The following is a 27,105-nucleotide window of genomic DNA, read 5'->3' on the forward strand; positions in this document are numbered from 1 at the left end:
AATAGAAAAGATCTGGAAGGGGTGGGTGAGGAGGTGTGTCGACTCATGCTTAGGATTGTGAGTCAGAATATTTTGTGTGGCTTAGACTTCCTCCTGAAAAGCAGGATAATAATTAGAGAAAAGTAACAAAAGTTCTTCATTTTTCTTTATAGTACCATGTATCTCGTTGGCCACTTATGGCAATGAACTCAATTCAATTAAAACTATAATTTTAAAAATTAGTTTATAATTAAACATTTTTTTTAATTATAAAATTATAGTTTCAAAACTATAATTTTAGAGCTTTTTGTGTGGGTAAGGGTTATTTTTGTGTGAATCATTCTCTCTTTTCACTAAATAATAGAATGCATTATAGGGGACACTGATCTATTTTGTAAAAAATCTTTAGGGACAAAAGAAAATATTTTTATGAGTTGTAGCTTATAGGATAAACTTCTTTTAAATACTTGGCATTTTTACATATATTTGCATATATGGATATCAGTGTATTGGCAGGATTGGCTTCACCATTTTTATGTCCCAACCATTGTGTCAGGCATAAACTAGGGTTTGAGTGACTTTAAAACACTGACTTCCTGGAGCATCTATTTTGGGGACTAAGAAGACATAGAAAGAGGTGATTAAGATGCATCCCTCTGGCTGAGTGCGGTGGCTCCCACCTGTAATCCCAACGGGAGGCTGAGGCGGGTGGGTCACCTGAGGTCAGGAGTTTGAGACCAGCCCAACTAACAAGGTGAAACCCTGTCTCCACTAAAAATACAAAAATTAGCTGGGCATGGTGGCAGGTGCCTGAAGTCCCAGCTACTCGGGAGGCTGAGAATTGCTTTAACCCAGGAGGCCGAGGTTGCGGTGAGCTGAGATCACACCACTGCACTCCAGCCTGGGCAACAGAGCAAGACTCCATCTCAAAAAAAAAAAAAGAAAGAAAAAAAAAAGATGCATCCCTCTAAGAAGTGTTTGGGACAGCAGACTGTATGTGAAATGGCTGACAGTGGCCTTTTCCTCTCCTGTTGTGGGATTTCCCAGGCCCTCATTGTTGCCTTTGATGCTGTTTTCCATGCAGGATGGCACGTACGGGCTGAACTGTGCTGAGCGCTGTGACTGCAGCCACGCAGATGGCTGCCACCCTACCACGGGCCATTGCCGCTGCCTCCCTGGATGGTCAGGTGAGAGCCAAGGACCACTAATTGAAAGGTGAAACCCACCAACTTCACACCTAGCGCTGTTCCTTGTCACTTCACAGAAACATACACAAGTCAACTTTTCAAAAGAAATGAAAATTCGATAAAGTTTCCAGAAAACTGAAACCTTTAATCTATAATCCAGGGCTGATTTTTTGTTGATTTGTGCAGGGGCAGTTCTCTTGAGCTACATGTAAGGTCCAGCTGTCAAAATTCAGGCCAGCAAGATGGGGAAAATGTGAATTGCTTTGAAGAGTCCAGCAAGACCGCTGTGGTATATTTTGAGCACTGAGGAAAGAATGATTGAAATAAACCCTAAAAATATAACAAGGGCCACCTTAGTGAGGCAAAAAAATACTGATATTAATATGGTGAATATGCATATGCATATTATTGAATGATTAATATGCAAATATTAGAATGTTCATTGCTGGAAGTAAAAGTTTTAAAACTTTCTTTTTTTTTTGATAACGTTCGGGTCATGACAAATTCATAATATGATTGAGTACAAATTATCTAACCACAGGGTGGGAGTTTCTCCTTATTTATATCACTTCATGGTTTCAGCCAAGAAGTTTATCAAGCTAAAAGTGATCCTGAAAGAAGAAGAAGTTTCTGCTCATGGTATACAGACTTGCTAAGATATTTAGTGCCACCTTCCAAGTATCATGAGCAAAAACATTTTTCTTCTAGGACTACTTTACATTCCTATGAGTAATGTGTTAGGGTTCCATTTTTTTCATTTCCTCACCAACACTAGTTATTATCTGACTTTTTCATCCTAGCCATCCTAGTCAGTGTGCGGTGGTATCTCACTGTGGGTGGTTTTGCTTTCCATTTCCATGATGGCTGATGATATTGAACATCTTTCTGTGCATTTATTGGTCATCTGTATTATCTTCTTTATATAAATCCCTATTCAGACTCTTTGTTCATTTTTTAACTGGATTTTCTTTTTATTATGGTGTTATAATAGTTCTTTATATTTTTTAGATGTATGTCCCTTATCAGATATATAATTTACAAACATTTTCTTCCATTCTTTGAGTTATTTTTTTCTTTCTTCATTATGACTTTTGCAGCAGAAAAGTTTTTATTTTGATGAAGTCTAGTTTATCTTTTTTATTTCATTGCTTGTGCTTTTGGTGTTAAATCTAAAAAAAAAACATTGCCTGATCCAAGGTCACAAGATTTATGTCCGTGTTTCTCCTAAAAATTTTATAGTTTTAGCTGTGTATTTAGATATTTGATCTATTTCGAGGTAATTTTTATATACAATATTGTATATACAATAAATACGATACAATCCAACTTCATTCTTTTGCATGTGGCTATCCAGTTGTCCCAGCACCATTTGTGAAAAGACTATTCTTTCCCCCACTAAATTGTCTTGATACTCTTTTTAAAAGTCAATGTTCCATAAATGTGAGAGGATTTATTTCTGGACTCTCTATTTCATTTCATTAGTCTGTATGTCTCTCCTTATGCCAGCACCATACTGTTTTAATTATTACAGCTTTGTAGGAAGTATTAAAACTGAGAAATTTGAGTCCTCTTAGTTGATTTTTCTTTTTCAGGATTGTTTTGACCATTCTGGGTCCTTGAATTTCCATATGAATGGTAAAATCAATATGTTAATTTCCACAAAGAAGCAAGGTGGAGATTTAATGGAGATTGAATCTATAGATTAATTTGGGGAATACTGTCCACTTAACAATATGAAGTCTTCAGATTCATAAACATGGGATGTCACCAGCAACCTCTTCAGGTTGTGTCTGTCAGCCCCTTGGAACATGTTGAGAGCTTCTTTGGTTTTTAAAGGAGTAAACTGAGATGAACTGTCATGTGCTTGATTTCTAGTATCTGAGAGCTACCTTGGGAAACAGGCCAAGGCTGGTGCAATGGACTTTATTTTCTACCAATAGGAGCTACCCACAGACACAAGGCCTCCCCAACCCTGTAGTTCCATCTTGACTTGCAAAACCTGAGATAACTTTGACTTCACAATAGGAAATTCTGCCTTCCAATGTTTCGGCTTGGCTCTTTATCCCCAAATGTTAAAACTGCATCACACTAGGGATTAAACCAGATTTTGTGACTTCGCTAGGGTTCTTGAAGTTCTCAAATGGAGAGATCGATACTAATTTCTCAATGACCACAGTGAAGCCAAATAACATTTTTAACCTTCTGGCAAATTCAGAACTTTTCTAACAGAGAGACCACATCATTTGTTTTATACAACACTCCACCAAATCTACTTTTGTCTTGCGAAGATATGAAGAATGTGAGGTGTTCCTGAACACACCAGTCACTGCTCAAGTGTCCACCTACTTTGATGATTTAGAACCAGCCTATGAAAGGCACACTCTAGTGTACGTGAGAAGAGCAAGAGACAGGATTTGGCCTGAAGCCAGCCGGAAAATGTGTTAGTTGCATTCCACAGTCTGGGTCATGGGGTAAGACAAATTATCCCATCTGGCCTTAGACCTATCAAGCTCCTACGGGAATGCAGTGGCTTTGTCACACAATGTAATCTTGTAATCCTCTGTCCATCTGTGGCCGGCCTGCTTCTCTAAATGGGAAGACTACCGCTTCATGCTGCTCTATTGCTTGTTGCCCACTATCTCTGCCTCATGGCCTGTCAGTCATTATTGCTTCTAGACCAGCTAAGTTGCCTCAGTGTCTCATTTCTGGGTCTTCTGTGTGGGCTGTTTGTCTGTAAGCATCTGTCAGTATCTAAGCCTGCTGTGAGGTCATCCCTCACACTTACAGAATACACTTGGTATAAAAAAAAAAACATGTAGAGGAAAAGAAAATTACTGAAGTTCCAAAAAACACCTACGATTGGACCAAGAATTGGCTAATTTTTTTTTAAAGGAAAGAGCAACTTCTGTATATTATTTACAAAGGACATCATTTTATTGTCTGCACCGGACAGACTGATAATTTTTTACCCATAAAAGTGTTTTGGGTTAGTACCTTGTTAGGACTTTTCTGAACATAAAGAAGGTTTCGCTTTTCATGTAAGACACCAGGTTTGAGGTCAAAAAATAAACCATAAGCCCAGGGAAGCAAGCAATTCTATTTCCTCTCATCCCTGTTGCTGAGATTGTTGTAGGTGAACTATTAAGTATCCCTGGACGGGGCAGCAGTATGTAGGGTAGGAGGCTTGTGTGTAGTGAGGCTTTTATGAACAAATCAGTGAAATCTGACACAGAAGCCAGGGCTCTTCCCCTGACCAAATCAACAAGATGGTCTTAAGTGCTCCGTCAACTGCGGACACTGTGGGGAGAGGCTGATCAGTTGGATTTGGAGCCAGAGATAAGAGTCAGAAGGGTCTTGTTCCTCTTTACAAAGGAATTAACATGACTAAATTGAGGAAGTCTCGCCCTAAGGTGAGATGCCAAGGAAGTTGGCTTGCTCTCTTACTATGTACTCACATCCACCATTCCTTATAATTTCAACCCATATCTAGTATTTGACTGTCTATTCTCTTAGAGGAACTGAGGCTTTTTTATTTCTATTATAATTGATAGTCCTATTTTACCTAGTCATAAAATAAGTCCTCAAAATATACTGCTATGAAAAGTAAACAAAATAAAAGTTGCATTTGACATTTTAGATCCTATTTCCAAATAAAGTACCATTTTATTGTAGTAGGTGGTTATTTGAAACCTTAATTTATTGTCATTTTTAGCCAATAGACTATTTTATCAAAAAGAGGCAGATTGCAGTAGAAGAATGGGGAAGATGAAATACCATTCAGGATTTAGGCCATATCCTATGCTGCTTCTCCTATGCCTCTGGACCTCTGGGACACTCTTTCTCTCTCTGCTATAAAATGAGGCTGGCTTTTCAAAATGATTATACTGAAATTTCGGATGTCAATGAAATATAATTATGAGTGTGTGTGTATACTTACGTATGTATATTTCCAGAGCAGTTGAGTGATATACTTTTATAAAGTATTTTCCCAAAATTACAGAAACAGACTGAAGTTTATGTCTTCTTTTCTGCTCTGACTTCAGTCAGCCAGAACACCCATTTGCTCAGCATTACAGCTAATCAAGATTTCATTCCAGCTGACTGGGAACATGTGCGGTGTCCGGCCTCATTCCCAGCCCTGGCTAAGATCACTGTCACCTGGGAACTCTTCGAACTTGCATATTCCCAGTCCCCACCTCACACCTACTAAATGAGAATTTGGAAAGTGGCTTAGTAGGAGGAAGATTATGGAGCTTCTGCCCATCCATAAGGCACATTTGATACAAATTTGGAAAAGATTTGGAAATCCCTCAGGATGTACTCCTTGGCACATGAAGTGCAAGCTGGATTTCTGCCCCAAGTTAGCCCCTTGGCCAGGGGCTCTTGCATAGTGCACAACTTGCAAAACCTTACTTGGTGGCCTTGTCTGCCCTGGTGACCCAGGCAGGCAGTGGCAATTATGGTCTGCATACTGGCATCTGCTGTGTTGTATTACTACAGTTATTGAAGAGCTTGGGGTCTGGGGTGCATTTCTTTGACAGAAACCACATAATCAATGGCAAATGAGAAGAGGAGATTTAAGGATGTGTTTATACCAGAATAAAAAAGTTAAATGCTAAACAGATAAAAAGGATAATAGGACACCTAATCAAACTCTAGGCGTCTTGAGAAAGAGAGAAGAGACTAGCAAGGTGTGGTATAATTGTAAGGGGAGGGAAAGGAGAATAAAAGGAGAGGTTGGGGGCTCATCTGAGCCCAGCCAGGAGGGGTGGAATTGGAAGGAGGAGTCCCGTGGGCAAGTTGATGAGAAGAGCCCACTTTTCCACTCTTCCCAGCAAGCAGAACTAGGCCTACAGTGGCCTCAGCCTCTCTCCACAAGGAAAGCTCTCCTCTCCATGTTTTAACAAACACCAAGTTTGATCAGCTGAGTGAGTGAGCTGCTACTTCAGGGACTAATCTGTCCTGAGGTGATGTCTCATGCAGCTAAGGGATGCCCGAATTGTTAAAATAAGGGGAGACCTACCTTCCTTTGTCCAGTGACATATAAGTGCAAATCCAAGTTGGAGATAATAACTTTAGTCAAATGAGTTTAATTTACATGCCTTCACCCAATCAGCCACAAGTACAAATGACTCACTATCTGACCCTTTTGGGTATTGAGGGGTGGAGAGTGTGTCTGCAGGTTCATATGTATATGTCTGTCTGTCTGGGGGAGGGGATCATATAAAAGCAGAACCCTGGGCCCCTGCTGTGAGAGTGAAGGGAGGGGCTCATTTCCCCCCCAAAAAAAGGCCACAGAAAAAGCCAAAGCTCCACTATCTGCCTAGCAATCCTTTCTGCTTGCTTTTATCTGGGTCCAGACTCAGGCAGGCCATGGTGTCTGGTAATTTTTTTTGTCTTGTAACTGCAAAGGCTAACATCTCTGATTTATATGACTTATCAAGACATTTTTCAACTTTGTTGAACTATATTAAGGAGATTCCTTTTTTACTGGATCTTTAAAATCCATAGTACCCAAATAGAAAGATTTGGTGTAACAACCATTTGTTGAGTGTCTCCAGGTTCTATGCAACCACAATGCTTGGGTGCTGGAAACATGGAGAGGAAGTGATGTCAACTCCCATCCTGCAGAAGCTCACATTGCATCAAGACAGACACTGTATCGGCAGAGATGGATATACCAGTGAATAACTTCTCTATACTACACCACACCGCACTACACTACACTACACTACACTACACTACACTACATCACTGCTTTGTTGGTCAAAGGATTAGAAAAGCAGAAAATGTGTTGTGACTAAATACTGTATTTCCTCCATCTTATAATTACCAAGCCCAATTATTATTAACAAATATCTCTCTTTGCTCTAATATACGTTTAATAGCTTGTTGCCCAGGAGTTAGACATTGAATCAAAATAATTTTCTTCATTCACTATTGCTCCAAATATTGGAATACTGGCATAAGGAATATAAGCAATTAAGTAAGACAAGGATTTGGGGTTATATCTATGAGAGGGGAAAGAATGACACCCCAGATGATTTATTTACTGCATTCATGCAATCACAAATGCCCAGTGAATGCTGATTTCACATTGAGGCCGCTGGCATAATGCATCAGGCATTAATTGCACGAACATTTCTTTAGAGCTGCTTAGCTGAAGTTTATCACGATCATTCAGCCATTGCCTAGCAACTTGTGAAGGCTATCAAAGAGCTCTTTGTTCTCAGTCCTGGCAAAAACAGTCCCTTACAGATCTCCTTATCAGCATTAGTACATTTATCAGAAGAGAAATGCTCCCATTGAACCAGAGATGGCTGCAGATTTAAACCTACCCCCTTCCCATTTTGCCCCTTCTTCCCAATATTTTAGGAAGTTATTTCCTGAACTATTCAAGTTTTTGTCTATTTTTTGCTAAAACTTCTGAAGGAATTTCCGTAAGATGTCATATAATTCTTTTATGGCCTAATAATCTGGGCTTACATGTAAAAACACAGACCTGAGCCCCCAAATGCATATTTGCTCAAAAATAAGCAAGGCAGACATCTCCACCTCCTTAGCAGGGAAGGGTCACAACCTATAAATATGCTGGGCTTCCTGGTTTGAGTGAAGACTTATTCAGGAAAGCAAAGAATGATGTGGTTGCTCCATCCTATTGGAAAGTGGTCCTGAATATCATATAGGAAAGAGGAATTATGCTTATTGATTCATTCAACAAATATTTATTTAACACCTCCCATGTGCTAGGTGCTATGGTGAGCAAAAACAGGCATTGTCTCTCCCTCAGGGAGCTGCCAGAATTAATTACCTTTGGTGGAGAATTGGAGGGGAGTCGTCATCTGCATTTTCTTCTATATCTCTACAGAATTCATCTTCCCCTGCATCTGTGCTGACATTGACTTAGGTTCATGCCTTGTCACTTTGATCATATTTTTTTACCCCCATTTGGGGTTCCTGGGTAAAAGAGCACCTGACAGGTTTTCTTTCTTCCCAGGCTCAACATCTTCAGGCCATCTTCTGTCCTCCCATAAAGCGCAAATTTAGTTATGCTCCTTCCTTCTTAAAATTGTTCATTTGGTCCCTGTTAACACCAGCGGGAGGTTCACACTCTATAGCATGGCGCTGTTGGCTCAACTCAATGTGGCCACCGCTTGGCTGCCCAGATACCTCACCTGCTCTCCCCAGCCCCTGAGTTTCAGCTGTACCCAACACTTGCAATTCCCAAAGGACAGACACTTCTTTGGGCTTCTGAGCCTTGCAGCCACTGTTCCTTTAGCCTACAGTCCTCTTCTCCCTTCACAAGCTACCTCTGTTCCTGATCATGCTCCCCAGGCAGAGCGGGGTGTGCCTGTTCTGTAGTCATTATCACCCTGGAGTTACATTTTTAAGAAAACTTCTCACCAGCAAGCCAGTAGCTGGCCAGATCCCTTGAATGTTTGCTGAGTTGGGTTTCCTTTTCTGCCTTTGATAAACAAGGAAACAAAAAGATGTTTTGTAGGACTCTAGCAAAGTTGGCAGAAAATAAGTGGAGATAAATATAAATAATACACATGTACACACACAGAGACAGAAATAATGGTTAAAGCAAAATTTACAACTCTTCATCCTGGAGAATATTTCATTTCAGGATTATCCTTACATGGAAGTCACATCAGCAGTCATATACCTGGTGCGACTTAGAGAAACAGTTACCCAACACTCTCTTCATGATACTTACTGCCCGAAATTCCACAATTAGATATTTATTTCTTAGGCTCTTAGAATGCATGCTGTCTTAGAATATCAATATTCTCCAGAGAAGGTACTACTCACCAATAATAAATGTATCTTGTCCTTTTCTGACTGTAAGATGAAGGGAAAAATAACCAGGAGGGCACAGAGGACCAGAAGGGCAGAAGCAGCAATAGGAGAAGAGGGTGCAGCAAGAGGAGGAAAGAGAACTCCACACCTTTCCCTGGAATTGCCCCCTAACTGAGACATATTTGATATTTATCTTCACATAGATTAGGCATTAGTATCTGCAAAATGCTGACTCATTTTTTACTGATGATAGAGTAAAATAAAAGGACTTGAATTTTTTAGGAGGGGGTTGGTAATAGAATTTTTATAATTTATATTCAAAGGAAACATTTCTTTGCAATTCTAAGATAAAAGTTATTTTCAAGTAAGCTTGAGACAGTTGAAAGATGCTTATATGATTGGACACAGAAGGTTTGATCAATGATCTATAGACTTTGCTATGATTCTCTGGAAATGAAATGATGGGTAAACCATATGAAACAAGCTTATGTCTGCAGTGGATCTTCTTGCTGTAGGGTGGGCCTTGTTACTTATACAAACATTACCAGGATATAGTTGATTATGACTGATGGCTAGGCTAATCAGCTAAACAAACCTCTTAAGGGAAGAGGAATCAGTTATGAAAGAAAGGATCTCTTTTCTCAGATTTGCCTATCTGGCCTGTAGTCGTTTTTCTTAACATGCTCAGATTGAGAATGGGCTAAGCTATACGTAAATCATGATAACCTATGTTATAAAAAAGCAGCATATACTTTTGACTTAAAGTGTACTCCATTCCATCTTAACTGAATTTATTAAGTGTAATTTGAAGTAGTGATTTGGCAAATAGTTGATAAACTAAGTCATCATAAATGGCTAAATCTTATGTCTCCCCCAAGTCCCCACCCTAACAAAAAAGCATAAAAAATCAGGACTAATTTTTCAGGATGATGATCAGTCAGATTAACCAGATAATTACTCAGCTTCCACTTCTTCGAAATCTTCACTGGGATTTGCCTTGATGGCTCCAAACCAAAATGCCCTGGATTGGTTGTCTAAGTCTCTGTGATAAACAGGTGTCCCCATCTTAGCTGTTGTTAAGCAGGAGTCTTGGCTCACGGTCAGAGTCTAGGACCTGAATTTGAATTGAGAGTGAAGCATTTAGCAGGTTACCCTTGTTGGTACTTTCTTTAAATTCACAAAACAAAGTTTAGGTTTGCAGACTTATTTTGAAGTAGTTTACTGCTTAATATGTTTGATGCTTCTGCCTAGTATAGGTGTGGATATAAATTCCAGGTAAGATTCTGTGGCTGATGTATCACGTTTGGGGAGGGTAGAGTTTGCAATTTCATCTCAGTTTTTCAAAAGAGATTTGAAAAAAAAAAAAAGATAATATATTCATGATTGCAAGAAAAAAATCAACGTAGTAGGCCCAGATTTCATATTTTATTCTGTGGGAAATATGTAAACTCCAATTGGTTTATGAACAGACCTGGTTTCCTTTCTTCAGCCCACGGTCCAAATGAAATCAAAGTCAAGCTAGACACAATGAGGTCTGCGTGCTTTCTTGCTGCTTAATGGCCTTTACCGTGTGGGAGACTTTCAGAAGGAAAAAACAGAAAGAGTAAACAGTGGATCTTCTTGCTATTCTGCTATTCCGGTGTTCACCGGAAATGGCGTACCAATTAGCAACATTCATGTTATAGTTTGGGACTGCTTCCATATTAAGGTTCAGACTGTGGTGACTTTTTGCCTGATTACTTTAGAAGTCAGAACTGTAACACAAGACATGACCGTCTCAGCATCGTGGTGCTGGGTGGTTGTTAGTATTCTGGAATCCGGGAGGGTGTGTGTGCTTGCTCTTAATGTGTTTTCATTTGCTCTGAGGCCAGCAACTGCCAGTTCACTACTAATTATTACTTATTGCCTTTCAATGTGAAGAGGATTTCTTTGAGTTGTGAAGAATTCTGGCAAGAAAGAGGCCCCTATTGTATTTCCAATATGAATATACAGAAGAGACTTTTATTTACCTCAAATAAAACCTGGTTTTAGATATATTTTTGCAAGCTTGGCTTTCCTCTCTGTTTCCTTTTGGCATTTTTGTTGTTGTTGTTGTTAATTCTAAAGTTTCTCAATACTTAAAATGAGAGTTAAACACCTGCATACAGTTTCATAATAATTGATAGCATAGACAACAGCTACAAATAATGTCAGTTGTGATATTCTGCCAATATCTCTCCAATGTCAGATAAGATTTTTAAGGAGGAATTTGGTGGCATGTGTCAGTACATCTTTCTGTTCTGCACAATGCACCATCAAGTTATTTTAAGATTATGTTTATTTGTTTAATCCAGGGGAGGGTTTTCTTTATGTAAAACATTTTATGGAACTGTGCATTGCCTTATCCTTTTACACTTTATTTCTCTATGAAAACAAAGAATGGAAGGAGGAGGAGGAAGTCACCAAGGCTAAAATATATCGTATTGTTGATAAATTTTACTTGCAATAGACAGAGCCCTTGGGCTTCCACTTTGCTCCCTCCTCCTAAAGAATAAAAATCAGTATAACAAAAGTGTGCTATTCCTTCTTCGTGACTCCATAGAAAATTGTTCTGGGTATTATTTTAATGTTATGATGATACTGTGTACTGATGTGTATAAGGTGATAACTCGCCATTCATTGCTGCTCGTGATCCTCAGGTTTAGTACTGTGAGCTTAGTCCTCATCTTTGAATTAGTATCTGCGGAAGTTCCACACCGCCTCTCACTCAGCCTTGCCCCATGTGCATTATTACAGGTGTCCACTGTGACAGCGTGTGTGCTGAGGGACACTGGGGCCCCAACTGCTCCCTGCCCTGCTACTGTAAAAATGGGGCTTCGTGCTCCCCTGACGATGGCATCTGCGAGTGTGCACCAGGCTTCCGCGGCACCACTTGTCAGAGGAGTAAGTGTCTCATTAGGCAGTAATTTCCACCTTCCCTTCCCTGGGCACCATGTACAGAATAATGATCTCTGTCCTACCTCTCAGTTTATAGTGATATCCTGTTGCACTTGAAGGCAAAAGAGAGTGTAATGGTTCACTTGTCCTTTGCAGAACTGTGTTGAGAGCACTTCCCCAAGAGCTTCATTCTTTCCAGCCTTCAGAACTAACCTAACAGATGGGGATTTAACCATTTCTTCTCAATAATTACTTCATTGCCTCATTGGCACAACCATCAGGATATATTTCTTCATTCTTCCTGAAAGCTTGCAAATGGTGTTCTAGAAATTCATTGACCTGTAAATATTTTATTTAGCAATTTGGCATTGGCCTTACCTCAATTACCAGACGTCAACATCAGCCAAACCTTGAGGCAAATCATTCATCCTGCTAGTAGTCTTAAAATCAGTGCTATGGGGAAAATGGAATTGCAAAGTTGAAAAAGGAGACTGTTGACATTGGTCCTTAAGACTTCTGAGTTAGAGAAGGATCCATAAGAGTTTACTTAATCTTTTAGTGAATGCAATCAAAAAAGAATATGTGACTAATTATAAGTTACACTATTCTAATTTTTAAAATTGCCTTTTCCCCCATAAGAATTCTATGCAGTTATCCTATATTTAAAACTGAATAATATATTGGCAACAACTTAAGTATACAGCATTTTGCTTCATCACTTTTAGACTACAGTCATTAACCTGGACCATTTTGAGGAGGAAAAACCTTCAAATTTTGACTGTCGATCTATTTTTATTGCCAGTAATGACTCTTAAAGAATAAAGGATCAATAAATAGTTTGAGAGTGCTTATTTGAGACTTATTAGTATTACATTTTTTTAATCTCGTTATTCAATGAAAATTTCTGGAGCCCCTGCTTTATGCCAAACCTTAAGCTAATTGGGGCCTTAAGTGGGAAAATAAAGAAGATTAAGACATTTGCTTGCTCGCAAGAAATTCAGAGTTTAGTGACTTCTTTTCCTTATTAAAGAGTTCCTTTGTTCCTTCGTTGTTCTTGTTTTCTACTTGGAAAATTCTCCGTATCGTTCTTACTTTTTTTTAAGGTTTTGCTTTTTAACCTCTAAAACTTTAACTAGATCCCAATCTGGAATGCAAGAGAGACGCATCTCAGAAGGATAACTGCTGATTTCCCTTCTATTTTCAGTCTGCTCCCCTGGTTTTTATGGGCATCGCTGCAGCCAGACATGCCCACAGTGTGTTCATAGCAGCGGGCCCTGCCACCACATCACCGGCCTGTGTGACTGCTTGCCTGGCTTCACAGGTGCCCTCTGCAACGAAGGTAAGGCACGAAGCATCCCGGACAGCTGGGTGGTGATGAGCACACCCTGGAGATGAGCACGCCCTGTCCTCAGGCCTCCCCTTAGCCTTCCTGAAGGCCATGTTTTCAGCTGTCTGCTGGGAATGTCTTCTGCTGTGCTGTGTCTGCAGCTTCTCAGCTAGGACTTTGAGCTTTGGAAAAACTGGCTTGCCACTCCAGCAAAACGTTTTTATTCCCTGAGTTGTGCTACTCTTCAGTTTTAGCTGGACACATCGTCCCATAAACAATCAATATGAGAAAGGATTTTTGACTCACAGAACAAGAAGTCGTGAAGTCAGATTTCTAGAAGTGCAATGATGTCCCCTGGTTTGTGATGCCGTAATGAGAATCTTTGGCTTCATGGATTTGTAAAAATGAGCCCATTCAAGACGAGGGATGCTGTTGAGCAGAGATAGCTACCAATGAGCAGCTGGGCCTGTGACCTTTAAAGTCATTTCCGGTGCTAAGATTCTAGGGTTCTGTGAGAGGGGTTGTGATTGTGAGTTACTGACCTATAGCTTATTCACAGTGTGTCCCAGTGGCAGATTTGGGAAAAACTGTGCAGGCATTTGTACCTGCACCAACAACGGAACCTGTAACCCCATTGACAGATCTTGTCAGTGTTATCCCGGTTGGATCGGCAGTGACTGCTCTCAACGTAAGTCTTGTTTGAGAACAATTAATCAACTGTTCTTATTTGTTTGTTTTCAGATTCTTTAGGATTGAAGTATGACTGTTTTTATATAATCAAGAAAGAATATATGACTAATTAAAAGACACATTCTACTTTAAATTCCTTTTTTTTAATTCTTTTTTTTTTCCCATTAAGACCTCTATGCAATGGTCCTATGTTTAATCCAAATAATGTCTTGGAAAGAACCTAAATATGTAACATTTTGCTTATCCACTTTTCAGTGATTCATCGTCCATTGAAATAAAGCAAAACAGCCGTGTTTAGAAGTTTATCTCTTCATTTTGTGTTTATCTGGAGAGTTAATTACAGAGAAAGAAAAAATGGAATTAAATGATGTGAGCCTTAGAAACCTATTGGGAACCAGAGTGAACTGCTCACCTAATATGCTTACCTTCACGTTGGCATCACCCAAGTGCCTTCCACACCATTGGATTTCAGACAGGAATTGTGTGACCCTATAAGGGACTATATAGATGACTCTTAGAGCACCCATGTCATGAAAAAAATGACATTGACTATAAGTCATTCATGAATGTTTTGAAAGGGTCAGGGCAATGTCTAAAAGTATTCAACTTTTGACCAAGGAATAGCATATGTATGGGGTAATCTGGTTTCATTCATTATAAATTTTATGAAACACTCTCAGTTTATATTGAATTCCCCCATCATGCGCATAAGAGAAATCAAAGAATTACTGTGAGCAGTCATTTTACATGGTGCTTTATTGATAATTTAATTCAAACCTCACAGTTACAAGCAACCTGCAAATACTAATTGATGAGCAATATGTTTTTTGCTGGAAGACTTTTTTCTGAATGTTAATTTTTTCCATTAGTAGTCCAGGCTGTACCCCATTTTTTAGGAATAAGAGAACAGAGCTAATAAATCTCAGAAGTGTAGCTCTTTGGTGAAGGAAGTGTTATGCGATGTGATTTCACTGCATTCTGGGGGCATCACTTCAGAAGAAATCAGTCTGTTTAAATCTACATGTGTTGCAAGGGCTGTGACGGATAGCTGGGGATATGGACAGATTGATAAATAGATACTGAAAAACAGGATTTGGGAAGAGTAAAAGGTCCAATATCATTGTCATAAAATGATTGATTTATATTGCTCCTTTGAAAAGCAGTCTTTATTTTGGAAATTCGTCCCTTCCTCATTTGGAGGAGGAATGTGCTGAAAGGAACAAAAATAGAAACACAACTATGAATGGAGACTATAGTGTTGCCTGCCCCGATAATCACTCCACAGGAAGCTGATTTATTTGGCAAAAGCCTTTGCTTCTCCTGGGGATCATTGATTTCATTGATTCCCTTATGGACTCTATGGAACCATCTTCATATTTCTTCTGGCTGATTGTGAGCCTGTCTAAAGAGAGCAAAGTCCTTCACAGTGAAAACACAGACTTTGAAAACTTAAAGGGGTACATTTAAAGGGGCAAGTGTCTTTGGGAAAATGATTTTTTAAAGCACTATCTCTACATTTACCTTTTGGGAATATGAAGTTGAGTAATGCTTATTCCCATTCTCTGATCATAACAAATATAGGGAGAAAAACCTAATGGCAGTGGGTTACTTCAGAAAACTATATCGTGAACATAAATGGGTTTACAAAAGCTGATTAAATATCATCTAAGGAATAGGTTGCTTTAGGTAAAGAGTGCTTCCCTGAGCATCAGACGGGCTAGGCACTGCAGTAGTTTTCACTGAGTCTCACTGTGGCTTTAAAAGAGGGAAGCTGTATTTGTCTAACAAATAGCAAATATTGTTATTAATCTGTGTGACCTTGTACGAGTCACTATTAACCTTTTGTGGCCTCAGTTTCTTCAGCTGTAAAATGAGGGTGTTGTACTTAGAAAATTTGTTCTAATGCTCATTCGAGACCTCAAGTGTCAGCTAGTATTTTCCCCTTGCTCTTGGACAAAAACAGTGCACACAATTATGGAAGAATTTTTTTTCATTTATAAAGTTACTTCATATGTATTATTGATTGTCTTTATTGGTCCACATTCCCTACGGGGTAGCCATATAGAAATTACAGGCGGTCCTCCTTTTATGCAATTATGTTCCTGAAGTATTAATATGAATAAAAAGTATTTTTTGTCAATGAAATTATTTTACCCCCTGATCTCATGTTATTATTTCACAGATACTTTATCTGACTTTCTGATGTCTCTTCAATCGGCAGTGACCCCTAATGATTTAATTGTATGATTTTCTGCGTCTTCCAATTAAGAGTTTTTACAAGAAAACCAATTTTTACATACCGCTGGGAACCTCAATATTTAAAAGAAGCCTAAAGTGGCAACTCTAGAGTAGACTGAAGAGTACAGGATTTAGAAATTGTGAACATGAGCTACATGGCCTTCGGTCCTTTAACCTCTCTTGAGTCAAGTCATTTTCCACACCTTATCTCTGCTCAAATGTCCTCTCCTCACAGAGGCCTTCCTCAGAGAACTAGCTCCCAAAATTATTGTCTTCCTTGTCCTCTTTATGTTTTTTTCATAATACTTACCACCATTGATTTTTCACTTGGTTGGTTGGTTGGTTGGTTGGTTGGTTTGCCTGCCTCCCTTACCAAAATACAAGCTTCCAGAGGATGGTTTGGACTTTGTCTTGTCCTCTGCTATCTTCCTTGTGCCTGGAAGAGTGTTGGGTACATAATAGGTGTTGAATGTGTGTCTGTTTAATAACTGAATCTGTAAACTTGAGGTGATTTTTGCCCCAGCCACCTCACTCTGCAGTTGTAAATGAATACATGTGTCGGTAATGACAGTCATTGTTGAAGTCGGCATGGCCATCTGGGATTTGATGCAGAATTCAGAGCAGCGTGCTTTCTTAGTCCTAATGTACACTGCTAACCTCTCACATGCAGGGAGATGTGTAGGGGTGGATGGAATTCTCCCTACTTGGTATTGGCCTCAGAGCTCTGATGGACTTCTCCACACCTGTAATTTCAGCATGTCCACCTGCCCACTGGGGCCCAAACTGCATCCACACCTGCAACTGCCACAATGGAGCTTTCTGCAGCGCCTACGATGGGGAATGTAAATGCACTCCTGGCTGGACAGGGCTCTACTGCACTCAGAGTAAGTGACAAGCCTTCTGAGGCTCACCAAGGGGAGCCTCGTCCGAGGAGGAAACAGCCTCACCCTCCTCATGCGTGACTGGAACTCAAAAAAGGTCCCTGAGGTTGGAGTACTTCCCTCTCCTAACGACCTGTAGACATCTAAATTTCTCTAAGTGATTAAGAGCTACTACATTCCAAGTATTCTCTCTAGGTTCTATCAGGACACTGAGGTGGAGCAATGCTGTGTGATGGTGTGCGAGTTATTTCTCTTCTCTCCTTTAACCAAACCATATTTACATGGATCAAATTCTCAATTCTTTATTCTAACAGCACAAAAGTTAGGATATAAAGATTAGAAAGGTAGTGAAGACAACAAGCCTGACTGCCTGATTTAATGTGTGCTCCTGGAAAAGGTGGAGTTCCATGGTTTTTATACTGTAGCAAGCTTCAGAATCACCTGGAGTACACAACAAACACAGAAGCCGGTCCCATCCCAGAGAGCCGGAGCAGTGGGTCTGGACTGGCACCTGAGAATTGCCATTTTTATCAACTGGTAGTAATGCCAGCCTGGGACCATGCTTTGAGAGCCACTGCTCTAGTTCTTCTCCCCATTTTGTATTTCATAGCATCCTAACCATTTTTTCTTCCATAAGGCTTTTAGCATGATAGGATATAATGTGCAAAGTACTTACTCCAAAGCTGAGCATCAGTGGGGAAGGAAGATTATTCTCTGCCTTCTTACCTTCGGTTGAATAAAGGAGACAAGACAGGAAGGCATGTGTTATGATTAAGTACTAATAATAGCATATATTTTAAAATAATAGCAAGAAGCTGAGGAGGAAAGATGGGTCTGAAATTAAGCAATTCCTATTTAATACTAATTAGAGTACGTAATTAAAGAATAGGCTGAAAAAGTCTTTAGAAACTTTCTAGAAGAGAATGTAGACCTTGAACCAAGATTTGAAAAGGATAATTGGCAAGGAAGGTGACTGGCCCAAGCATATTCTTCAGAGCTCGTATATCTATAAATATTGTTTAACTTCTTAGAGAAAGGTACTTGTAAGATATTATTTATAATTCTAAAATTAGAACGTGCTTCAAACAGAGAACCCTTTTTCAAGTGCAAGTAACATGATATAGTGGGAGCAACATGGGGTCCGGAGCCAGACCTCCCTGCGTTTGAATCATGGCCCTGCCAGTTGCCAGCTGTGTGACTTAGGGTACTTGGGGCTTAGTTCCTGTCTACAGGATGGGAATATCCATCCCTGCATTTCTGGCCTGCTGTAAAGATTAAACAAGAGAATGCATGAAAAGAATCTGGCATAGAGTAGGTGCTAAATAAATGCATGACAGCAGGGGGTCATCAGTGCGTCCTGGCATCTGGGCACTGCCTCTGCTTCTTGAAAGTTCCATAAGAAAATGAGAAAATGAAAAGCATATGTAATATTTGGAAACAACCATTGAATCAGCCTGCATTGAATCTTTCATCACGCCAGAGATCCCCAAGACACTCTTGCAGGGCAGCTGCCAGCGCACGTAAGCCAACAGAATTTGGGGGTGTCTTTAGCTCAAGAGAGTCGCCAGTCTCAGCATTGAAAATTACGCAGCAGTGTGAAGGCTTATTGCTTTTTACAAAGCACCTGTGAAGTATAATTGTTTTTTAAGGTAAGCATTCTAGTACACCTCTTCAGGGAAGTTGATATTATCTAAGTTAATAACAGATACAGCGGACAAGGCTAGTAGCAACAATAGAGAGATGTTCTGTACTACAAGTAAAAGCATACAGATAATTTTAATATAAAGTACCCATCTCAGTCCATTGGAATTTGAGTCTAGGATTCTAGTAGAAATGTGAAAGAATGAAAGGAAATGTCCTATTCTTCCACGATCGAAGGGATGTTTTTTTAGAAGGCACTAGTCTTGCCTCAGATGGTTACACTGACAGGAATGAAACTCTTCTGCCTCCTGCTTATGAATTACAGCCCCCTTGCAAGAGCCCTGTCTTGGGACTTCAAAGAAGCTCTTGTGGCAAGCTGAGATATGTACTATTCACTGTATTCTCTGATGGCTCAGTGTCATTCAAGTTTAAACACAAATATGTTGGAGACACGAGCCTCCAAGTGTTTCTCTTCAGCAGCCTCTTGACTCCTGCTGTCCTCCCTCCTCCCACAGGATGTCCTCTAGGGTTTTATGGAAAAGACTGTGCACTGATATGCCAATGTCAAAACGGAGCTGACTGCGACCACATCTCCGGGCAGTGTACTTGCCGCACTGGATTTATGGGACGGCACTGTGAGCAGAGTAAGTGTGAGAGTGTGGCATCACTGGGTGGCATGTTTTTTTCCTCTAGGATCACATTTCCTAGATGCCGGGAAATATTAAGGCAGAATTCACCACTCTTAGGTTGTTTGAGCTGATGGCTGGTTACTTCTCAGCATGACTGACTTCCCCTCCCAGAGGTCAGGCCTCCCTGGGATCATTGCTGGTTACTCAGTGCTCTGGGTGGAGGAGGTGCGACTACAAGAATGAAGACAGAATTCAAGTTTTCCATTCTGTTCTTTCGGGCTCTCCCTTCCTCTCTTTCTTATTTTTGGAATGTGGCTGCTCAGAGCTTTAAAAGAGCCAGTCGAGCTTTCTTCATGGCAGAGGCGGGACCCGGGTCTCACATTGGAGGACAGTACATTCGATGGGGAGGAGGGCTGGTGGCCCAGGGCCAACCCCTGTTGCTGGTGAGGGAACAAATCCATGCAAACATTGCCACCCTTTCAACAACCTTCTCTAGATAGTACTTTTATACTGTTTCCATTAACAACTTCTCATCTTAGTCTTAACAACCTTCAAGACAACATACTGCCTTAAAAAATTTTTTAAGTCCCACTAGGGGGGAATATGCTGTTGGAATTACTCCTCCTTATTTTTTATTTCCATCCCACTATCTATGCATCCACTCATGGAGTTATAAGAACATTAGTCTTGGCCGGGCGCAGTGGTTCACGCCTGTAATCCCAGCACTTAGGGAGGCCGAGACAGGTGGACCACGAGGTCAAGAGTTCGAGAACAGCCTGGCCAACATAGTGAAACCCCGTCTCTACTAAAAATACAAAAAACTAGCTGGACATGGTGGCAGTCACCTGCAATCCTAGCTACTCAGGAGGCTGAGACAGGAGAATCGCTTGAACACGGGAGGCGGAGGTTGCAGCGAGCTGAGATCGTACCACTGCATAGCAGCCGGGGCGACAGTGCGAGACTCCGTCTCAAAAAAAAAAAAAAAATTAGTCTTAAGAAAATTGAATATTGCAAATTAGTTTATTATTCCTTTCCTCTGTGACTTTCATTCAGTATTCACAATAAATAAGGGCTTAGAGCTGTATCGGACCCACTTTCTTATGATAAAACCTTTTAGGCAGGAAAAGGTGAAGAACAATTCCTGTTTAGCAGAGGTTGTACTCTTGGGAAGGATCTGCCAAGATTATGGCCATAGGAGCAGTGTGGCCTGGAAAGGTTGATCAGGATAGCAGGACTCTGGAAATAAAGCATCCCTCCCCACTCCACTCCACTGGCGCCTCACAGAGCCACTTTCAACCTGGTTGCCTCAATCTTATGTGCTAAACCCTAGGGTATTTTTGCATATCCTCTTTCTAGCAAATATACAAAAGTGACATCCAGGAATCAGCTCTAGACAGACAGCCCAATTTTAGTTTTGCATCACTGTTTCATTGAGTCATGAAACAGATCCTGACTGAGTGACACAGTTGCATGCACACCTCTTTTGTGCATATAAATATTGTATGTCTGTGTATAAATGTCTAAACATATTCATGGAAACCAGAATAGGTTCAAAATTTTACTTGAATGCCAGATGACTGGTTAAGGGCTTATTAAATAAGAAAACCTCTTAAGTGCTTCCGTGATTACTCTCAACAGCAAATTAAAGTGTCCCTATTTTTGGAGACTTCTCCCAATGCTTATTTGTAAACAGAAACCCTGTGTTTGACAGAGAATTCTAATAATACTAGCACATTGCCCCCTGCTGTTAACTTTATGAAAAACAACAATATTTTGTCACGAAGATTTTTAGATTTAACATGCTTACACTATCCTTTGAAATTCATGCCTAACTCTTATTACGACCACATTGTAAGAATCCCATTATTTTTGTCTTCGAGACTTCAGCAAAATCCAGAGTTTGAACCACTCCATAGCAAATGAAGTTCTTACCTAGAAAATCAACAAAACTTGTTGTCTGCCTCTTCTCCTATTCCTGGCTAATTCAATTGAGAATGTGTGTTTATGAAGATCCCTGAGCCTACAGTAAAATATATGTGTTCTCAAGAAAGCATCTTTAGTTTATGCTCTTCAGTCTAGGCCCCTTTCAGCCCACAGTTTTGCCTGGTAGACTTGTCTCAAATTGCCCTTAGTGATTATCTTCATCTGTTCCATGGGAATTCCACAGACTCTCCATACACGCATCATAGAGGTGGGTATGTAGCAGCTGAAAGTGTCAGGAGCTCTAATGTTGAGCAGCCCTGGCTCTAGCCATGTGCAGTCTGGACTGTGAGTGCCACCATGATTCCGGGAATGCTGTCCAGTTCTGGGACACTCTTGGGGGTACAAGTCAGCCTCAATAGGAATCCCCTGAAACGATTTTGCTCTAGATGTTCAGGGCTTGCAGTCAGAGACAGCCTTGCTCCAAATTCCCAAGGCTGGAAAGCTACATTTGACTTTCCTTCTCTAGAGTGCCCTGCAGGAACATATGGTTATGGCTGTCGCCAGATATGTGACTGTCTGAACAACTCCACCTGCGACCACATCACCGGAACCTGTTACTGCAGCCCCGGATGGAAGGGAGCGAGATGTGATCAAGGTAAAGATACCAACAAATGTTTGTAGTACTGTGTGAGCAGCATGTACCCGTCTATGCGAAGTATTTTCACTTGTGTTATCCAGCATAATCTTCACCACAACTCTAAATGGCATAATTCGTTACTTATTTAATTTCCAGATGAATGCCTTATTGTTGCTCTCCTATGGATAAGGAAACAAAAGCTTAGAGAGGCCGAGTAATTTTCCCAAGGTCACATAGCTAATATCTAGAATATGTCATAGCTTTTGTGCCAGATTTTTGTTATTCCAAAACTCGTGAACTTCCTACTGGGTCTATAATTTCTTTTCAGCTTTTTTGAGGTGTAATTGATACACACAAAAAAAAACCTATTTAATGTGTACAATTTAATAAAATTTGGACTGTCTATATACCTATGAAACCATCACCATAATAAATGAAATATCCATCACCATGTGTTTCCTCATGCCCCTCCCTACTTCTACCACCCGTTATGCCCCAGGTAATCACTCATGTCTTTTCTGTCAGTATAGATTAGTTTTCATTTTCTAGAATTTTATATAAATGAAATCATATTGTACTCTTTTGGGTCTGGCTTTGTTTACTCAGCATAATTATTTTGAAATGGAACCATGTTGTAGCACATATCAACAGTTCAGTTCTTTTCATTGCTGAATAGTGTTCCATTGTATGGATATACTATAATTTATTTCCCTATTCATGTGCTGATGGACACGTGGATTGTTTCCAGTTTGGGGCTATTACAGATAAAGCCGCTATGAACAAGGGTGAATCAAGTTTTTGCACGGATGTGTGCTTTCATTTCTCTTGGGTAAATACCTAGGAGTAGAATAACTGGGTTATATGGTAGGCATATGTTTAACTTTTTGTAAAACTTGTGCCCCTAGTTTTTAATTGAGGAGTGTGTCATAATGACCTGGGAATAGTTGTCATGTACACGGTCCCATTTGGGAAATTCTGATTCTGGGGTTGGGGACTTTGAGAAAGTGCTTCTGATGGTTCTGAAGCGTGCCCTGCAGACAGCCACAGCTCTTACTACCTGTGGTACTCCCTGGTAGGCAATAAGCAGATGGGCTATAAAAGCCTTTAGAAAATTGATACACTGTTGTAGATGGTGTCATCTTAAACTGCAGACCATGTAAATATTTACAACATTTAATTTTTGTGGTAAAATAACTTTTACATGCTTATGATTTACATTCGACTGTCATAACAATAGAATGCAATCTTTCATGATCACATCATAATTACAAATACGCTGTAATCTCACTACATTGTCCTTGGTGGTCTGTGTTTCAGGTCATATTGTTTTGTAAGAAGGTCCTCCAGCATTTAGAATCATAAAATCATAGGAACGTTTACGTGAGCTGGAAGCAGTGACATGGAGGCCTCTTTTCTCATTTATAGATGATAAAACTGCAGCCTGAAAGCTTAAGGGAAAGTTCAGAATATCTAGGTCAATTTTTTTAGATGCCAGATTTCTTGACTCTCAACCCATGCCTTTAGCGTCCTCACTTGATGGACCATAAGGAAGAACTATGTAATGCCGAATTTTGAATTTAATGAGTAAGGTATTAGGGTAATGCTATCAGGTATTATCAGGACAAATCTTTCTGTCATGGAAAATAACTTTCAACAGAACAATATCTTCTGAGGTAAAAGACCCATTGTAATTAGCAAAAGGCAGATCCTGTTCTTAGACTAGATTTATAATGGTGTTATGCTTGCTTAGAAGGAAGATTACTCTTAGAAATGCTAAGGATAGACATAAAATTTGGTTAAGCAGTTGGGACATTTAGCATTTAACTCTGCATAAACTTTATTTATTATTGAATAATGAAGCAAAATAAAAATTAGATAAATTGTTACCCCAAATTAATTGCCAGTCTAAGTATTTAATCAGAAATATATAAGAAGCTCTCAAACCCTACTGTTGAATCTCTTTGGGTTTAGAAAATCCTGTTTCTTTCTTTACATTTTTTTAGAGACAGAGTCTTGCTTGTTGGCCAGGCTGATCTCTAACTGCTAGGCTAGATCAGTTTTCCCACCTCAGCCTCCTGAGTAGCTGGAACTCTGGGCACGCATCACTGTGCCCAGCTTCTGTCTCTTTTTGAGGCTTACAGCAGCCTTTCTCTGGGCATGGATAGGCTGACAACATCTGACAATGAGGAATGTTTGCTTTTTCTTCCTGCTCTGTTTCCAAATTAATGTTTTATGAACTGAAAATATGGAGGCATTAGCACAGAAGGAGGTTTTTGTAAGTAGAGATCAAACATTTATCCAGCACATTGTCATCCTTTCTCAAGTCTCTCTTTTCTTTTTCTAGCTGGTGTTATCATAGTTGGAAATCTGAATAGCTTAAGCCGAACCAGTACTGCTCTCCCTGCTGATTCCTACCAGATCGGGGCCATTGCGGGCATCATCATTCTTGTCCTAGTTGTTCTCTTCCTACTGGCATTGTTCATTATTTATAGACACAAGCAGAAGGGAAAGGAATCAAGCATGCCAGCAGTTACCTACACCCCTGCTATGAGGGTCATCAATGCAGATTATACCATTTCAGGTAAGAGTGGAGAGGCATTTTGCTTCTTGAAAAGTTAAATTTCACCCTGTTTCCTTAAAACTGGGTGTTTGGCTGTGCAGTCCATTGTTTCTGTCAATGCTCATTGAGATAATTCTGTGGAAAAGGTATACATTGCTAGAGATGAGTTTTTTATTTCAACAATAGTAAATTGTCATTCTGTGGTTTGCTATGAGGGTTTTAAAATTGAGCTCACTGTGTCGTTTGTGCTTTAGATTTATGGAATTTCAATCCATAAGGAGCTTTGTATCCAGCCTCAAGCTTTTGTCATATGTGAGGGGGGTGGGGAGGAAGAGAGGATGATGAATTTACCAAGGTCATGGATCAGATTATGGAGCTGGACCAGTTTTCCTGTCTCTGAATGGGGTACTTTCTATATGCTTCCCAGCCTCTCCCTAGGCCTACCCAAATCATTAACTGGAGGGAACCAAGTTGTACGAGAAACAGCTTTTTGGTATTAGCAAGAACCAAGGCAGCCCTTTAAGAAAATTCTTGATTTTTTCTGTTCTGTCACAATGCCTCATAAAAGAAAAAAAAATTATAATCAATCATCAGTGGAAGCAACCACTTACATGGAGGAATTTAAAAGCTTAAAATCTTTATTACTTTTTGGGTGATCATTGAAGGCTTTCTGGTTGGTTACATGTTTAAAACTACAAAATTCTGTGGAAATATGAGAAGTAGCTGATTTACATAGTAGTGCATTTTCAGTGCAGAATTATTGTGTCAAGAACTCAAGTGTTTAAAAAAAGGAAAGTTGCAGAGTAGCTTCAAATGATGCCTTCCCAGCTCTACAAGCCCCAAAGCAAAGAGCAGTTGTTGGTGGATACTGTGAACAAAAGTTCTCTGAAAAGGAATTTGGAGGAAAGAGATTTTATTCCAGTGAACAGTCTGCAAACCCAGGAGTTGCAGCCAGTGTAAAATGAAGGTGCAGTTCAGAGAACAAAGGGAAAGCTTGGGTTTTATAGCAAAAGTCCCCACCCAGCTTCCAATCAGGCCCTTTTATGCAAGTGAAGGATTGAAACTGGTTTAATTCTAATTGGTCAGTGCAACTGAGTTCTGGTTGGTTGATACAGCTGAACCCTGATCGTTTGATAAAGCTGAGCCCTGATTAGCAAGGCAGGTAAGCTCTGATTGGTTGGTTCAGCTGAGCTCTGAAAGACCCAAAGATAAAGGGCTGGGTTTTCCGAGAACTCAGAATACGGGTGTGACACTTAGTCAGCAAAGGCGTGCTTGACTGTATTTTAAATTTAGGCCTAGTTAGCCACTCCTATGGATCTTAAAGGATTGTTTTTTTCAGTTTCACATTTGTTCACAAGCTTTCATACTTTTCCAAGGAGGCAGTTAGGAAGGCAGAGGCCTGTTGCTTCTAGAAAGAAGCTTTGCTGAGTAGGCTAGGCAGGAGGAGATTCTGCCCAGCTTGTGATATGGAAGCAGTCCAGACGTTTGTTCTGTTATTTATTTATTTATTTATTTAAAGACAAGTCTCGCTCTGTCGCCAGGCTGGAGGGCAGTGGCGTGATCTCGGCTCACTATAACATCCGCCTCCGGGGTTCAAGCGATTCTCTTGCCTCAGCCTCCCAAGTAGCTGGGACTTCAGGCGCCCGCCACCATGCCAGGCTAATTTGTTTTTGTATTTTTAGTAGAGATGGAGTTTCACTGTGTTAGCCAGGATGGTCTCGGTCTCCTGACCTCGTCATCTGTCCGCCTTGGCCTCCCAAAGTGCGGGGATTACAGACGTGAGCCACCTCGCCCGGCCTGTTCTGTTATTTTGATTCCCTTTTTTCACACACATTTATGGGAGCCTGCTGCCTTAACCGTTTCCTTCCTTCTTGCAGGAACCCTTCCTCACAGCAATGGTGGAAACGCTAATAGCCACTACTTTACCAATCCCAGCTACCACACGCTCACCCAGTGTGCCACATCCCCTCACGTCAACAACAGGGATAGGATGACCATCACGAAGGTGAGAGGAATTGGCTCAAGTCTTTGAAAGTGGGCCGGGGAGAGAGGAAGGGAACCAGAATGTATTGAGGGTCGCTGTTTACCAGAGGCTGTTCTAGGTACTTTACATACATTATCTAATTTATTCCTCTAAACAGTCCTCTGGGTGTGCCTTGGGAATCTCAAGTTTCCTGATGAAAACCTGAGTAGTGGGGAGTTTAAGTTACTTGCAGACGTAGCTGCCCAATAATGAGTGTGGCAGCTGCTGTGTGAGTCAGTCTCTGTCTCTACAATCTACTGTTTCCATTACACTGCTTTAGAAAAATGTTTCTAATTTTACATGAGATTTTAAAATAATAACTCATAATGACATTAATAAAAACATAAAGACCTATAGCAGAATCAGCCGTGGGCAAAATCTCCAACTGCATCTCTTCTGACCGCCCATTCTCTGGTACCCTTTCCTGGCCAACTGCGCTTTAGTAACAACAACAGTAATATGCACTGACTTGGGTTGAACCACATGAAATTGATATTTTTGTAGATCAACAATGGTCACATAGCAACAACCTAATATTATGTGCCAAGCATTTCTAATCACTTAAAAAATATAAACTCATTTAATCTTCACACCAAACCTATAAATCGAGCGATTATTATGCCGATTTTACAGATGAGGAAAGTGAGTCACAGAGAGGTTGGAGACAGAGC

The 27,105-nt window shown here is 40.2% G+C and overlaps 1 protein-coding gene across 4 annotated transcripts in view; it reads left to right on the forward strand.

Moving 5' to 3' along the window:
* MEGF10 (multiple EGF like domains 10) overlaps positions 1–27,105 on the forward strand; it is a 375,350-nt gene that overhangs the window by 337,431 nt on the left and 10,814 nt on the right. For all 4 annotated transcript variants that reach the window (XM_021940186.2, XM_021940185.2, XM_021940188.2 and 1 more), the window contains 9 exons: positions 1,064–1,166; positions 11,745–11,891; positions 13,090–13,224; positions 13,772–13,900; positions 16,896–17,024; positions 19,178–19,306; positions 21,741–21,869; positions 24,196–24,432; positions 26,289–26,416. In XM_021940186.2, coding sequence (XP_021795878.2) covers positions 1,064–1,166; positions 11,745–11,891; positions 13,090–13,224; positions 13,772–13,900; positions 16,896–17,024; positions 19,178–19,306; positions 21,741–21,869; positions 24,196–24,432; positions 26,289–26,416 — 1,266 coding nt within the window. The remainder of the gene's footprint in view (positions 1–1,063; positions 1,167–11,744; positions 11,892–13,089; positions 13,225–13,771; positions 13,901–16,895; positions 17,025–19,177; positions 19,307–21,740; positions 21,870–24,195; positions 24,433–26,288; positions 26,417–27,105) is intronic.

This window comes from Papio anubis, chromosome 5, assembly GCF_008728515.1.
Source record: "Papio anubis isolate 15944 chromosome 5, Panubis1.0, whole genome shotgun sequence".
Taxonomy (NCBI): Eukaryota; Metazoa; Chordata; class Mammalia; order Primates; family Cercopithecidae; genus Papio; species Papio anubis.